A 15,989-nucleotide genomic window follows, 5' to 3' on the forward strand; every position below is an offset into this window, starting at 1 on the left:
CATTTCTCTTGAAAAAATCCTGTCAAGGTCAACAGCTTCTGGCTAATACTGTGTTACTTAAACACTGGCACAAAATAGCTTTAAGCCAATTAGCACAAAAGAAATAAACCTTTTTGTGTTAAAAGGCTTAATGTGTTTAAGTAACAGATTGTTACTGGCAAAACCTTTTGCGACTGTTCAGAGGATGAACCACCTTGATCAGAACAACCTGTTGAGCTTTAAAGTCTCTAATTTGACTTTAAAGCCCAAGACTGAGGTGATTAGGTCCTCTAGTAAAAGCTGACACACGATCTATCTAAATGCATAAAATTACTTGAACTATCACAGGATCTCACATTTTCCCCAACATCTTGCTCTTTCCCGTTTTTACCTCCTTCCACCAACTTTCCCTCTCATCCTCTTCCCCTGCTCTGTCGGCTCTTTAGATCTGTTTCCCTTCCTCCCCTCTGTTTTTCTGGCTGTTAATCAGAGCTGCCTGAGACATCAGGCCACTGCTGTCATGACGCCTAGCCCCAGGCATCAGTATTTATCACTCGCTCCACTACACTACACTTTTTCAACCCTCCAGCCACCCACATTCTCAAAACCAATGATTTGTGAGAGCATTAAATCAAAGCTCTGTTCTGGAGATCATGCATGCAATGATGCCATGATGTAAGGGACTGTGATTCCTGACAAGCGAGGCTGCTGTGGAGTGGTCGCAGGCCTGAAGGAGACATGAGCCGTGGTCCAGCTGTCTGAAAGCTCTCCGACTGTATAACTGCCACATATCAGAAGCACCATCTGATCCTGGGAGTGAGTCTGTGCATGAAAAACAAGCACGAGGCAGAAAGTTCAATCTGATCCCAGACTATCCAGACAGCCAGGATGATTTAGTGCTCCAAAGTTTTCATGATTATACACATCAAAATTGCACTATAGGAAATGTAGGATCTGTTGTTTTTGAAGCTCTGCTCCTTTGATTTTGAGTATTTTTAATTATTCAACATGTGCAATTTTCACGACTAATTAAAAGACTATGAGTCCAAGAGTAGAAAACCCGATCAAAGTAAACAAAAAACATTCAGAGAAGCTGAGTCCAAGTGCTGTGCATCAATTATTGATGCTGAATGAGATTTGACAGGCCTAACACCTGCTTCTGCTGAACTGGACCCGCACCAGATTTCAGATTATAAACAGAACATGCAGCATCACTTTCCGAAAGCATCAATGAAATCAGAGGCTTGTCTGTTTGTAGCCATATGCTGAAACCAGGTGAGTTTGTGGAATTTTGTCAAGAAAAACAGTGAACATTAAGATACTTTAACAGTTTTTTTTATTAATTGTTTAGAATACACCATGGTAAAGCATTTAGGGGACTCTTTGGGCATCCGGTGCAGGATGCAACAGCACACTTTGGTCACTGTTGCTGCTGTACACGCTGCTCTACCTGTCATGGCCACAGGTATGATGAGAAAAACCTGCTGCTTGCTCAAATGTTCAAACATCCTGAAAATGATAAAGGAAATCAAAGCAGAGGGTGGAGAAGCCAAGTAAACACAGAGCAGTGGAACTTTCTGCAGAGCTCCCCCATGGTGTGGCGGAACACGTTACACATGGACCGCTGATGTTTCAAAACATTCACACTTGTGACCGGTGCTTGAATTTGGATGCGTGTTTAAATGTGACCCTAGGTATACTGTAATTGCATGTAGATGTATTCTTATAGCACTTATGTGCAAAAAGACTGATTTCTGTACAAAGCTGTCCAATATTAAAAATACATTAAATTATATTTTCCAAATAAATATTGGTCCATTTCCATTAGTATGCCATGTACATCTTCCTGAGACACTTTCTAACCCAGATAGATTTATACACCATAGACATCTTTTTCTAAATCCATGAGTATACTCTTCTGTCCTTTCACCCACCCTTTTATTTTCTCTCCTCCCTCTGGAGGCAAAATAACTTTTTATGCCACACTTACTTGAACCATCCACTACTGAGATCATCCCTCATCATAAGACTTGCACTATCAACCGTGCCAAGACATACAGAGTAAACAGATTCCTCACTGCACCAGTGCAGCATAATCCAAGACATGAGACCATGTTTCAGATGCAAACACACCACTACACAATGTTATGGTCAGATATACAGACAGCACTAGATGCAGAGGCTACTATATTTACCGAAACTGACCTGAATGTATGTCTGTGCCACAAAGTGATTATCAGTGTCTAATGTGTGTGCATTGACATGACAAACCTTAAAATCAATTTATACAAAGGTTTTACTCACATGCTGACAAAAACTTTTGTAATAACAGTCTTACAGCCAAAAGGTTTTTGAAAATACAAATGAGTTTTTATGGAAGCTTTTAATGTGAAGTTTCACAGTATCAACTGGTTTTCTTCCTGGCCTGCTCAAGTCACCACGCTGGAGCTCTCTAGCCATGTGTAGCCAGTTTCAAGTTTGGCTTTTAGCTGCCAAGCGCACTGAAACACACACACACACACACACACACACACACACGCACACGCACACGCACACACACACGCACACACACACACACAGTACCTTTGAGAAACCACAATCATCCTCTGGCTTCATCTTCACCATCATCATTTACATTGTCTATTATTGCTTTCATATACCGATATTGTTATGCAAGTAAGGGAAAATAAAAATGTATCATCCATCAGTCTTGCAGAGAGGCTGTCTGATTTGCAGCCTAGAACAAACTAACAAACAAAAAAAAAAAACAAATAAAACAAGCCTTCACAGGAAACAGGAAAAACATCTGGAGGATTATCTATAAGTGTGATGTAAGGCAGAAGAAGATGAACACGTGGGTTTCCCTTCTTCAAGTTTGTGTATACACACAAAAAGTACTGCTTCCCTGCTTTTTCATTCAAGTCCTGAAGTCCTCTCTAGTCTATACGTTAGAGACAGCGCTGCTCGCATCTCGTGCCTGACGGATGCCGTACAGCCACTTGATGACACGAGCGTTCCTCTCAATGACAGAGATGCCGTAGGGGACCCGTTCGTTGGCTCTGGTGGGACCATCCTCGTCATCCTCATCTCCTCCGTCCTCCCTGGGCCCGTCAGCCTCATCCCCACACTCTGAGCTGGGGGTGCTGACACTGCGTAGCTTCGAGATAGACACAATGTCTGAATTGGCTCTTGTGAAGCACTCCACTCCGCCCATTCCCTCCACCTCATCTGGGTCCAGCCCACAGTAGTTAAAGAAGCGTTCCATGTCGGCTGTTGCACGGGAATAGCGGTCACTCAGGTCTGACTTGGAGCGGTGCAAGGATGGATGCTTACGGGCAGAGCCCTTGGAACTGGCGTTTGATATACGGGTGAAAGCGGGGGAGGCTGGTGGGATGATGCCTGCTCGAACCAGCATGGGACTGGGTGGCAGATAGGCTGGAGGGGAGGGCAGGGTTTGGGATGAGGTGTTGAGCTGGGTCTGAGGGTGAGGTTGGTTCTGAGGGTGTGGAGGCGGTGGTGGAGGTGCAACCTGGGGGTGTGCGACCTGGCCCTGGGCAGTCTGTCTAGGCCTGAGCTGGGGCTGCAGCTGGGCCCTGTGGGGCTTCCTTATCTCAGCCTGGGGCCGAACATCCACCCTGCGCACAGTTACTGCGTTAGGGGAGCTATAAGGAGCTGGGACCCCAATGCGTGGTGGTCGTGCTGGCACAGGGGGTGGACGGCGGGTGAGTTCTGTGGCAGGGGTCCGGAGGTTGTTACTGAGCGGGGAGGAAGTGCAGGAAGAGGTGGCTGAAGAGTTGGCGGTGCCATGATTCAAGGGTTTGAGATTGTTGAGAAGTCGGTTGTTCCGCTCCTGTTCTGCTGACAGACTGCTGCTGATGCTTTTAGCTCCTGATGAAGGAGATGATGAAGAGGGGGAGGTGGAGGAGGAGGACTGGGAACAGGGCACTGGTCGCTCAGATACATCACTGATTAAATTATTCAGAATATCCAAATTCAGAGCAGCTCCTCGTCTCCCTCCAGGACCCTCTCTCCCTCCTCCATTCTCCACATCAACTGGGCAGCGGGGAACTTTGCGGGCTGGAGGAGTACTAACCTGGCACTGGAGCATCAATGTTGAAGGAACAAGGGGCTTACGAATGATTGGTGGTTTAATGGGGGCCTGGCGGGTGAGGACTACCTGCTGGCTCTTAACGTATTTGGCCTTGTCGGCCTCCAAACGCTCTACAGCACTCAGTTTACGGGTCCCAGGCTCAGCCTGTCGACGGAAGTAGTCTGGACCCTTGTTAAGTATCCTAAAGGGCATTGCAGATGTGAAGGGAACGCCAGCCAGGCGACTGTCTGCCGGTCGCAGGGTCTCCACCGGCATACTGGAGGAGCTGAAAGAGAAAAAAAGATTTTCTATCAGGTTTTAGACACAGAGTTGTGAATAAGCTAAGAAACAAGAGAATGATTGTGTTGAACGTAAATAGATCTATAGCCTGTTCTAAAGCCTCTATGATCTAATATAACAATAAGAATGTTGTGAACATGAGGAAGTGTAGTGGGAAACTAGATGAACGGACAGGGAGAGATGGTGAGAGTGGGGTTTTAATGAACAAACATCCTTTTAACACTACCACATGTCCTCTCTAAGCTTAAGAAAAAAGCTCTTTTGTACTCTGTCTTTTCTTCCCACTCTCCTCCCCCTCCTCACACCCTCAATCCCCACACCCCCTTTTACTTCCTTACCGGTCTCTGTGCTGCTGCTCTCGCTTGTCTCTAGTTCTTCTCTGTCACCCTTCTTGCTCTTTTATCCTTTCTTTTTCCCAGTCCAGGCTCAGTGAAATGATACTTTTGGGACGAGGTCAGATGGGGTCAAATTCCACATTAGGCCCAACCCGAGCACCACTACCAGCTCAGCAGTAACCCCAGAAGTAGATTAGACTGCGGATCAGGGTCACCAGTCAACTACAGCGCAGCTGATGGGAGCTCTTTATTCAAAATGCAACTCTGGAAGATCAGACCGCATTGAGACCGGCAGCATGGTAGCTTTTATGACCCCCTTCACAGTCACTGTCCAACTTGTCTGTCCAGCCCCGTCCACCTCTCCAGCTGTGATCGTACACAAACAGCCAGCCAGCCTCACAGTCCTGGAGAGACTGAAAAACAGATGGAAGTCCAAGTCAGATAATAGCAGAGCTCTCTGCTTTCTGTTCGTCTATGATTAACAAAAGTACCCACACATGCTGAGACACACACACACACACATTTACACACACACACACACACAATTCTCTGGCTGACAGGCGAGGACTGTCTTCAACACTGAAGTGGAGCAGACGGGACAGGCTTTAATACTGTGTCTGACTCCTCCCAGCTGGCCAATCACACGTCAGGCCACAAGCCTCAAAAGGGAACAGGGGGCGGGTTGGTAGGCAGGAGGCGTGCTCATATTGGTCCACCTCGAAAGTGATTCTGACCAATCGGACCCCTCCCACCGAGCACAACAAAACACTGACTGATTTTCATTCAAATGAAAATTTTTTTGAAAAGGAGAAATGGGGGAGAGAAAGAGAAAAGATAACAGGCAAAACAGCTGCGATTTTTTTCCCCCCAGACTCGCATCAAGCTCAGCAGGGTTCTATGAAAACACTGGGGGAAACACTGAAAATGTTCCTCTTCTTTAGCTCTTTGTCCTAATCACAGTAGAAGTGTGGAAAGTGTAAATAGAAGACAGACAACAATAGGAGATTATCTGTTCTTTTACTTCTGTATTTTAACCACTGAGCTGGTGTTAGTAGTGGACTGGCCCAGTATTTACAGTGTCTGAAAAGACAAAGTTTCTCTTCTTTCTCCACCTCAGCACCAAATGACTGACTCCCTTTTAGGAGTTCAAAGCACTCGTTTGTTTTCCTCTCTTTTGCCTCATTTTCCAATTCTCCCCATCCTCCCTCAACACCATCTCACCCCATCACCGCTGCTCACCCCACTGGGTTACATCACACTTTTCTCTCCCTTCTCCTCACCTCTAACATATGTTTGCACACATTTTTAATGAGTCTTTTTATAACCGTCTTCCTTTCCTTTCTCCCTCCACATGTGATTCCATTTCTCCCACATCTCCTCCTCTCTCTCTCACTCTCATTCCTGAGCACACCAGCAGCAGCAGACAGAGACTAGAAACAACCATGACAGTTTTCACTTGGACACACACACACACACACACACACACACACACACACACGATTTCAGGTAGTTCGGGTGCTTGAAAACCCAGAGAACTGCACACACTGTCCCTTGGTTTGCTTTCATCTTAACCATGTGACAGACCAAAGAAGTTTTAAATAGTTCGGCTAGAATTAAACGTATTTGCATCACAGAAAATAACAATTCACGAACACCAAGCAGCCAAAAGCCTTTAGGCAAATCCCTATGGAGTAAAAATACTTTGTGAACAACGAGTGCACAAGAAGGTGAATGAAAAAAATTTTGACATCTTATAGGCAAAGACAGGACTGACAGTTTCAGCTAGAGGAAGACAAAGTCTAGATGTGACACACAGGAGACAGTGGCGACACTGTCACAGTTAGAGGAGTTTTGGCCTAAAAAAGAACCTAATGATCTTCAGACGCAGCCAGACACGCCTGTCTGAGGTCGCATTAGCTAAAAGACTGCTCCACTGATTTAGCGTTGCACTCCCATGACATTGGCTGACTCATGATGGACAAACAGGAACACTGACGGGTGGTGTGCCTAATAAAACCAACACGACACAACAGTGCTCCACCTGATGGTTGCACCACAGTAAACACCGAAAGGACAACAAGAAACCCTACAGACACTTTAAACATTCAGCCTGCAGAAAGTTTGAACAGGGGGAAACATTGAAAACAAGCCATAAAAGCCTGTTCTGATCTAATAAGGAGTATGTCATTTGTTGTTATATTTAGGACAAAGGGTCTTCTGCCTTACAACACACAAAAAACACCAGCTTTAGTGCAACAGCTGCTGTAGCCAATTATACATATATATATATATATATATATATATGTATATATATATATATATATATATATATATATTCATTCTGCTATATCATCATAAAAAACGACTTTACCAGAAACAGTGAAGACAAATGTCTGGTCACAGAAACCTCAACCACCTCAGTTTTAGTATGTCATTACCATTTCCTGAAAAAAAAAACAAAAAAAAAAACATCGTTTTAGTCCAGATTTAGAGCCTTTTCATGTCCACCAAAAGAGCTAACTTTTCCTGAACTTTGTCAAACAAAAATATTTCAAGAGATGTTCAGTTCAGTGTGTAATAGTCTAAAGAAGTGGTACACACACTAAGTTGGTTTCATTTCTGCTTTTCAACAACATCCATTATAATGTAATTCAAAGGTTCCATATTGTTGCTGACCTCTATAAAAGTCTATGCCACACACTTCACTATAGTGGACAAATGAGAAACACTAATGGGAAGCAGCCGTTCAGGAGTTATTTCCTCAGTTGAACACTGTGAACCAACCATGCAAGAACTGTGCACATGCAAACACATAGAAAGATCCCTGTCACACCCATTTAAACTCATTTCAGCTGATAACTATAATCCTACGAGCCACTCACTCAGTCTCTTTACCTGCTAGAGATGGAGAATGGGAAGTGAATGTGTACTATACTAACAATCAATTGTTAACTCAAGGGTCCAATAATCTAGAACAAAAGGGTTTAAAGTGTCCAATAAAAGGTACTAAATTAATCCAGACTGGATAGAGATCAGATTTTAAAGAATGTAAATGAAAACCCAGTTACCTTCCTTTCTTTAAAGCTCAGCATTGAGAGAAGCCATCTAAATGCAAATAGCATCAGCCTGGACAGCCCCCAGTCCTTAAAACACCAGCTATTGTCATTCATTTCCTTATTGTACAAACAGCTGAAAGCCGTCTCTGCTATGGACTGAACTGTGTGATTATACAAGGCTCCCACACAAGGTGTGAAATGATCAAGCATCGAGAGCCCATAGAGGTCTGTGTGTGCAGCAGTGTGTGTGTTTGTGAGTTAAATATAAGCGTATAGGGAAACATAACATCCTTCAGCCTGTCTGTCTTGTTTTTCTAACTTTCCATCTTTGGCCTTCTATTCATGTTCTGTTTCACTGTTACACAAACAGCTAATGACTCCAAAAGCAACGTGCGCACCACAGGCACCGACCGCATGCGCCAACCACGGAATGAAATTTCTGTTTCACGATGGAAACTTGCTTGGTTCAATTATCAGAAACTCTGCTACCAACGTGTTGTGAATCTGACCACTTTTACATTGGACCTTCCAACCCCCATATTAGTGGGTAATGACATGGCTTATGATGTCTGCTGTGCTTCATTGTGTGTGTTTCATCCAGGTCAAACAGGTCAAGATATTAAATAAAGCAAGAAATATAAATATTTGAGTGTGTTTTTATACAAATTTATGTGAACAAAACATTTACCAAGGGCAGCAAGGGACACTCCAGTGGAAATGAAGAGGTGATTAGCACTTTACCACAATTGACTATGGCCACCTACCAAACAGCATGGATAACACTAATTACAGGGAGAGCTCATGCCTGGGAGGAATTTGATTTGGCAATAATTTTTAGCCTTTAGTTAGAGCATGTGAGGAAGTGGATTTTGATAAAAGGGGAAAGAGGAAAGAGAAACACAGGCCCTGTCTGATTTCCATACTAAACTAAGACAGGAAAATGCAGCAGCAATCTGAGGGTCCCAACATTGTGGGACAGGAACAAGGTACGTTTATGTGTGTGTGTTCTGTGACGCCTGCTGGCCTGTTCTATCACAGTGGCCTTGGTCCAGGCGGACATTGACCCCAGACTGTATAGAAAACAAGGCCACACCTAAAGAAATGCCACCAGAAATCCCCTCCTGGCCAATGTGAAACTCAGAAAGAGAATTATTTCTAGTCCATAAATGACTAAAAGAAATGCAGACAATATGACATCAGTAAGCTGGTGGAGGGGGATGTGTATCTTGCTCAGAGCCGCAGATACTAGAAACTGAGTCACCTTCCCTGCAAGGTGAGAGAAAAAAAACAGGGTATTTTGCAGAAAGTTAATCAGCAGTGATTTCTCAGGTTTGTTGCCCACTGGAAGGGCGAGTAGAAAGCAGGGACACGTTTCACTACAGGAGACATGAAAAAGACAAAAACAAACACTCAGCAGGAGTGTAGTTTCTGACTGTGTTAGAGCAGCAGGTTGTTTTACATGGAGCTTAGGCCATCTATTTCTGGGCACTCTTTGCTATGAAGCCTGTCAAATACACTATAAAGGAATTACAAAATGAAGTAAGATGTGACACTGATTGTCCAGTCTATCCACCGTTGAGCAAAAATAAAACGACTATGAAACATATTAAGACCCCTTACTATAGATTTCACTAAAGGCTCTCTGGTCCTGGCAGGGTGTTGACAGAAAAGAACAAGAAAAGATGCGAAGTGCCCAGAAACTGCCATATAATTGCGTTGTCTTTGCATTATTGCTGCAGTGAGGAATTATGCAACAATGGATATTGAAAGGACAGGAGAGGAAGGAAGAAAGGAAGGAGTGAAGGACGTTTCTGTAAGGTTTCCATAGCCTGACCAACTCTTTTCAAGGCCGCCCTTCAAAACACCAGGCTTATTTGACTCAGTTAATCATCTTCCTTCTGTCTTCTGGTTGAATAAGAGTCTAACTTAATGAGAAACAGGCCATAACCAGGTTAGATCTGGGCATCAGCTTGTGTGTGCAATACAAGCCCTAGCCTATCACCCCACTGGGACACACCAGCTTTAGTTTTTAAGTCAATAAAAAGCTTAAAAAGATAAGTTCAAAAGGTTATCAGCTACTCCTCCTTAGGGCTGATTCAAAGAGCTGCAGAGACAGCTAATGAAGACAGAGAGGTGAACACCAGAGCAGCAGGCCTCTCAGGATTCAACCCTTAATGACCCAGCTTCACCAGACAATGCTGCACAGCTACCAGCCCTGGTCACACTCTACATAAAACAGCTCTTGGCCGGGTGGACAGCTGAACTGACATGCATGACTGAAGTTTCTGGACTACAGGGTTATGTAACCGTTATATGCACAAGGGTCTAGTCAACTGCAAATACAACTATTGAATCATAAACATACAGTTATTATAGCATCAAGATCCATATTTCAACAGCCTTCCCCCTACTCTCTCGCCCTGTTAGTCTCCCTGTAAACCCCCTAATCTACTTCTGCCCATCACTGTCTGCGTCTGTGGCCCCAGGAAACACACACATCCATGCACAATTATACCCAGGGGTGCTATGCAGAGGGGCCCCATGCATATGCGCAGATGTGCAGCTGAGCATCCATGAATGTTAGCATCTTAATTTTCCTCTGTGTGTGTTTGTCACGAAGAGAGTTTTGACTGAGAAGGTAATCAGTGGAGAGCAGGTGGCTGGATCTTCCCGGAGGAAAACTGAACCCGGCAGTGAAGACAAATGTATTCCTATTCCAACATCTGCTATTTGCCTACGTCAGCCAAACGGAAAAAAAGGATTACATGCTTTTGCAAAATAAACAAGAACAAAACACCGTAGCACTCCACACATACTAACACAGATTGCCAACTTCCCAGTCACCTTAATGGTATATAAATATTTTAGTGTGCTTCTTTAGCAAATCCCACATATTCACATTTTCTGGAAAGTTTCTCCAACCATTTAAGTTTAAAGAAGGACAGGCCAGGTTTAGCTTTTAGTCAAGAATCAACATTCAGCTTTTCTGTTTTACTTCAGAAATAATAATCATAAAATGTTGGATGATACTCCCCAAATTGACCTGCAGAACTGACAGTTCTAGAAGATGAGTGTATGTTTAAATGTATTTGGATCAGCGCTTCAGGCAACTCCTCCTTTCATCTCAGATACAGCTAATCTGTTACAGGTAGGTAATACACACATACCTCGGGACATAAGACACTGTGCTCATATATAGTAATGCAACTTCATGCCAACCACATAAGAAGAAACACACAACTCCAGGAAATACACACCTCAGCAGTCATGCCAACATATACTCACAGCTCTGTGCTGCAAGAAAAAAACGCAAGGAGAGAGTTGATACCCTGCCTTTAATGTTATGATGAACACATTCCTGAGACATGCAGGCATGGATGCAATCACATACTCCTGCCCTCTGCCAGCTACACAGCCACCAAACACAAACACACTCACACACACTCACACACACACACACTGGTGGGAGGGAGAGTGGTCACTGGAGTCGCCTCAATGGCTAGGCCTCACTGTTGGCTTGGATACCAGGAGTGTTTTAGTCACACACATGCACAAACACACACAAACCGCTGGTTGCACTCACATGTACAAATAAAAGTCAAGACACTCTCCTACTGCTAACCCTTTGCAATCCCTGCTGACCTCTCCACTGATAGAGATGCTGCAAGTCTAAAGCACAGTCATAAAAAGGTAAGTCTGTATGTTTTAGCCAACCACCATGCATCAACATTTGTTCCTCTCCCAGACACATAGAGGCTTAGACAGAAGTACAACCAAAAACAGACGAGCTCATTCAACAGAGCCACCTCTGGGCTCAGCGTATGAAAACAGTCCTATAGCAGAGTTGCCAAATGTTATAATATAAGACCAGTATTTTTAGAATTGGCATTCCATCTCAAGGACAAGGAAGCACAGGCAGGGACACAGACGGAGACAACAGCTGCCCCTGTTATAAAGGAGGTTTTCAGTTGCTCTCTATGGTTTCCAACAATGTCACAATTTACGTTTAGATTTAGTGCTTATCCTCTTGCTATTATCAAATGCTGTATATATTATCAGCAATAAATAAATGACAGGAATTCACATAAAAATACTGAAAAATAATGAAGTTCAAACACCAGGTTTATTGTCGATACCTGCTACAGCAACAAGCCCTCCCCCCGTTCTAATCTGCTCAAACACGACAGAAGTTTACTTACATATGTACAGGAACTACGATCCAAAACTGGGGCTCTGGTGTACAGTAAAACAAAAAAAGTATCACTTCAAAATGCTGGAGTCACGAGCTGAACTGAAAGTAGGCGCTCTGAGTCTGCACGACGGCTTTCAGCTGGCAGGAGCACCACTATGCCGGGACATGTGTGGTGTGATCCTGAGTGAGCGAGCCAAACACTAACCTGAGCCACTCTCTGCTCCTCAGGCTCATGTACTCCACTCCTCCTCCCACTGCCAAGGAAGTCTCCACCCCTGATGTCTAGAGGCAGGAAAAGAGCTGGGAGAGCAGGAAGAGCTTTTTCTTAGTCACATGATCTTCCTGACACCTCAGTTTTTTTTTAAGTGCTATTTCTACAGCTTATGTCAATAATGCAGTCTATGGAAACAATTACTTGTTTTTCTTTTTAATCATAGCAGTGGATGGGAAGTGGTTACAATATTACCAGTAATAATGACGAAGAGAACAATGAAAACATCAACCATCAAAGAGTGTAAACAAACGGCTAAAAATATAAGCAGTTGAAAATAAAAAATGCATCCTTTCTCTTCACAGAAGACTTTCCCTGGGAAAGACCAGGAGCAGGAGTAGAATAACTCTGTCTGTGGTTATGACTGGATGTACTGTACAACTAATTTGATCTAATCTGCTTTTACCTGGCAGTTTCTTGTGCTGCATGAGATGATATTTCCATAAAGTTACATTTTTTTCACTGTTTCAGAGTGAGCGTGGGGGCGCAGGGGCTGCAAAGCCAGGTTAATTGCTACTGAACTTCAGCCATCACTGGCTCAACGGTTTGTGTGGACAGCTCATTATTGGGCTACTTTCTGTTCAGTTCAGCTTAAAACTGTTAAGCTGTCGGCACACTCTAGCTGAATGATGCTCAAATCACTTCACAAACCCTCTACAAGTTTCCAGTGCCACTTTTTATAACACTGTGAAACCAATAATCCCACATTCACACCCACTTCACACTGTGATTATCCAAGCATGTGGAGGTGGGAAAGTAAGCAGGGTTTAAACTTCTTGCTCTAGCTCTTCCCCCCCACACCATTCTTTACTAAAGTATTTCTCTGTACAAGTGAGTGCAACACTATGAATGTGAAATGTGAAAACCTGCCAACCTCCCATATTTAAATGATACCACATATCCTCCTCTGTTTGAAAGCCAGCCTTCACCCCTCCTTCCCGTATGGACACACTGTACTATAAACATTTAATTTCTGATATGTTCAGACAACACACTGTAGTCTCTCCTATTATAACCCAGCCCTGACAGAAATGCAGAAATGTGACTCCTGGGATTTATTGGGCATAAGACCAACTCAAAATTATTATGTACTGTAGCCAACATGAAGACAGTGGCATATAATTTAAAAACACAACCTTGGCACAGTTAAAATCAGTTGACAGTACAGCCCATGAAAATGATAAGTAATAGTAATATTATATAACATATATAACTGAGTTTCAGAGAGGTTTCCCTCTACTTATTTGAGATAATACACACTGTATTCTAGTAAATGAGAAAGTCAGGAAAGAGAAGTGGGATAAAAAACAGCTGGTGGATGAAAAAAATGTCATTATGATGGAGGTGTGGTCAAGGATATCCTGCCATTAGGACCTCCAAAACAAAGTTCAGGAGAAGCTTTAACTAATGGAATAACTCAAGAATGTTTCTATGAATTTCTATGAAAAGGTGTGTGCTACAAAAATAATTAAATACTTGTCTGCTGTTATCAATAGTTTATTTGACTTCCTGCACACCATGGCAAAGCTGCGCTTCCTCCTTACAGTCCAAACACACACACAAGCAGTGCTTATTTAAAGGAGTCAGCAGGGTGGGGTGCACCCGACTGACCTCCCTATTGTACAAGTACTTGAAAACAGGTGTATACAAACCAATACACAGATTCAGGCACCCACACCCACAGTCTAAACACACACACACACATGAGTGATCTGTCACTCTCCAAAAGCAGCAGGGAGCGGATTTCCACTCAGCCTGCTCACTGTACAAGAAAAGCAAGTGGCTGTTCTCAAGTCCAAAACACACAGTGGGAGTCGATTGGAAGGGACAATAAATATTTAAGTTAGGTCAATAAATTCCAACACCTTCTCTACCTCCGTTAACACTGTCAGTCACACTCCCCTCCCTTCCTTTCTCTGAACATTGAGCCTTGGTGATAAACACATTTATCACCTCTGCTTTTTGTTTCTCCTCTTTATCTTTCCTCCTCTCCAGTTTCCAGCCCTCACATCTAAAGCTACACAATCTCTTTGCTAGGGCAAATATTTTCAACATAATACCCTGTGAACATCCCAGGCAGGCCCCTGGCCGTGTTAACGGACCTCCACGACAACGCACACCTTCGCTCAGAGACACGGAGGAGGCAGGTGGATTAAGAGTCTTAGTGTGTGTGGTGCCTTCTCATTTGGTGAAATACACTATGATCCATGATACACAGGCACATGCTTATTTACCCCAACAGTGATACTGACATTGGATTTCCACTACGCATTAGTTCTATTCCCAGATCTCGATTCATCAGCGCGAAGAATATCTTGATAGAGGGTGAGGGGTGGAAAGTTACTGCAGCTCTAGTTCCTTTCTCTCATTCCAAAATCACAAGTGCACACACACACAAACAAACACATGCACAATCATATTCCATGAATGCAGGGACTCACCAGGCTAACAGCTTACATCACTGCTCGCATTACACACTGGCATGCCCCAGCAGGCTCAGACTCCGTCACCCTGCATCCTGGTTTGGTGCTGAAATGAAACCGCACCAAACTGGAATCAGTATCCTGAGAAAGTCAGACTGAGCTGAGTGAAAATATGGGCAGAGCAAACTGGCCAAAAACATTATCATTTCATATTGATCATTTAAAGTCACAAGGAAAGACGCACAACCAGCATCTTTGTTAGAAATGAATCATATACACTAAACTATTTGAATGTGAATACTTTTGGCAGGAAACTATTCAATTTAAATTCAAGGGACACATTCATAGAACGTTTATGCTTATTAAAGCAACACTATGTAGTTTTTCAACCTTAAAATAATGTCTCTAAAATTATGTCAGTGGTAGAACAACTCTTAACCAGATTGCATTAACCAATGCAAGAGCACTACGTAACTAGAGTGATCGAACCTGAGCCTGAACACAAATCTATATTGGACGAGCTTAAACTCAGTTCCTGGTTCCGTCAGCTTAGTCAATAAATTCACATGTATTGCGCTGCCCACGGGGAGGTTTATACAATGACAATATTTACGACACTGGTAACAGACAATTGCACTCAACCAGATGGGGGAAACTGTTAGCAAAAGTTACATAGTGTTGCTGTAAGGTCTGCCATGCAGCTACATTACATGGCAGAAGTGAAGACCTAAGTGCATAAAACTGCTCTTCTATTTATGCCCTCCAGCTCTGCATGAAGCTGAACAATGTTTCTGTCCAGGTAGTTTTTTCCAGGAGTACAAGCCCTGTTTTTCCACATTTCTAACTGGCATTTCACCATAAATGAGAAAAGTGTACTCACTGTGTTCCTGCTTCTTTCTGAGCATATCATACTTAACATCAGCATGGGTCACATGCATATTGTGCAACAGATCTCACTCTGCTTTAGAAATCCAAACCATTTCCATATCACTGATGTTGTGTAACTTCTCTTTGCCCTGTGCAACCGTCTCACTGCTCATTTTTATATTTGTTTTCTCAACTTGTTTTACAACGTAGATGGGACTATTTTACACATGATAATAGACAGCAGTTAAAATTCAAATTTCAACAGCAGCATCTTATCAGGCCTGGTTACAATGACATTCAATGTATGTTGACTTTCATACACTCAAACATGCTGCAAACAGAGCAAATAATGTCGGCTTGTTTAAGTATTAAGATTTCTTCAGGGAAAATGTGGCTTACTGTAAAGCCCTGACCCCTTTGTTTAAAAAAAAACAAACAACTATGCCAGATAAACAACCCATACTGCCTCACACCAG

At 43.2% G+C, this 15,989-nt stretch overlaps 1 protein-coding gene across 7 annotated transcripts; it reads right to left on the reverse strand.

The window, feature by feature from the left end:
• Window positions 1-1,327: 1,327 nt before the first annotated feature.
• On the reverse strand, window positions 1,328-15,548 carry LOC113145071 (protein FAM110A). Of its 7 annotated transcripts, none has more exons than XM_026331412.1 (4): window positions 15,527-15,548; window positions 14,665-14,752; window positions 4,708-5,117; window positions 1,328-4,355 (listed from the first exon to the last, which is right to left on the reverse strand). In XM_026331412.1, exon 4 carries the CDS (start codon window positions 4,343-4,345, stop codon window positions 2,921-2,923), a length of 1,425 nt encoding a protein of 474 aa, XP_026187197.1. In that variant the 5' UTR covers window positions 4,346-4,355; window positions 4,708-5,117; window positions 14,665-14,752; window positions 15,527-15,548; the 3' UTR covers window positions 1,328-2,920. The 7 variants fall into 7 exon arrangements, with proteins under 7 accessions (XP_026187197.1, XP_026187200.1, XP_033181178.1 ...); XM_026331415.2 differs by lacking the exon at window positions 15,527-15,548 and adding an exon at window positions 12,158-12,252 and having other exon boundaries at window positions 14,665-14,698; XM_033325287.1 differs by lacking the exons at window positions 14,665-14,752; window positions 15,527-15,548 and adding exons at window positions 7,076-7,148; window positions 11,960-12,148.
• Window positions 15,549-15,989: the final 441 nt, after the last annotated feature.

The sequence above is a fragment of the Mastacembelus armatus genome, chromosome 7 (assembly GCF_900324485.2).
Source record: "Mastacembelus armatus chromosome 7, fMasArm1.2, whole genome shotgun sequence".
NCBI lineage: Eukaryota > Metazoa > Chordata > Actinopteri > Synbranchiformes > Mastacembelidae > Mastacembelus > Mastacembelus armatus.

What these genes read in the sequence shown, in the direction of transcription:
- LOC113145071 (XM_026331412.1), bottom strand. Translation starts at nt 4,345, where the DNA reads ATGCCGGTGGAGACCCTGCGACCGGCAGACAGTCGCCTGGCTGGCGTT.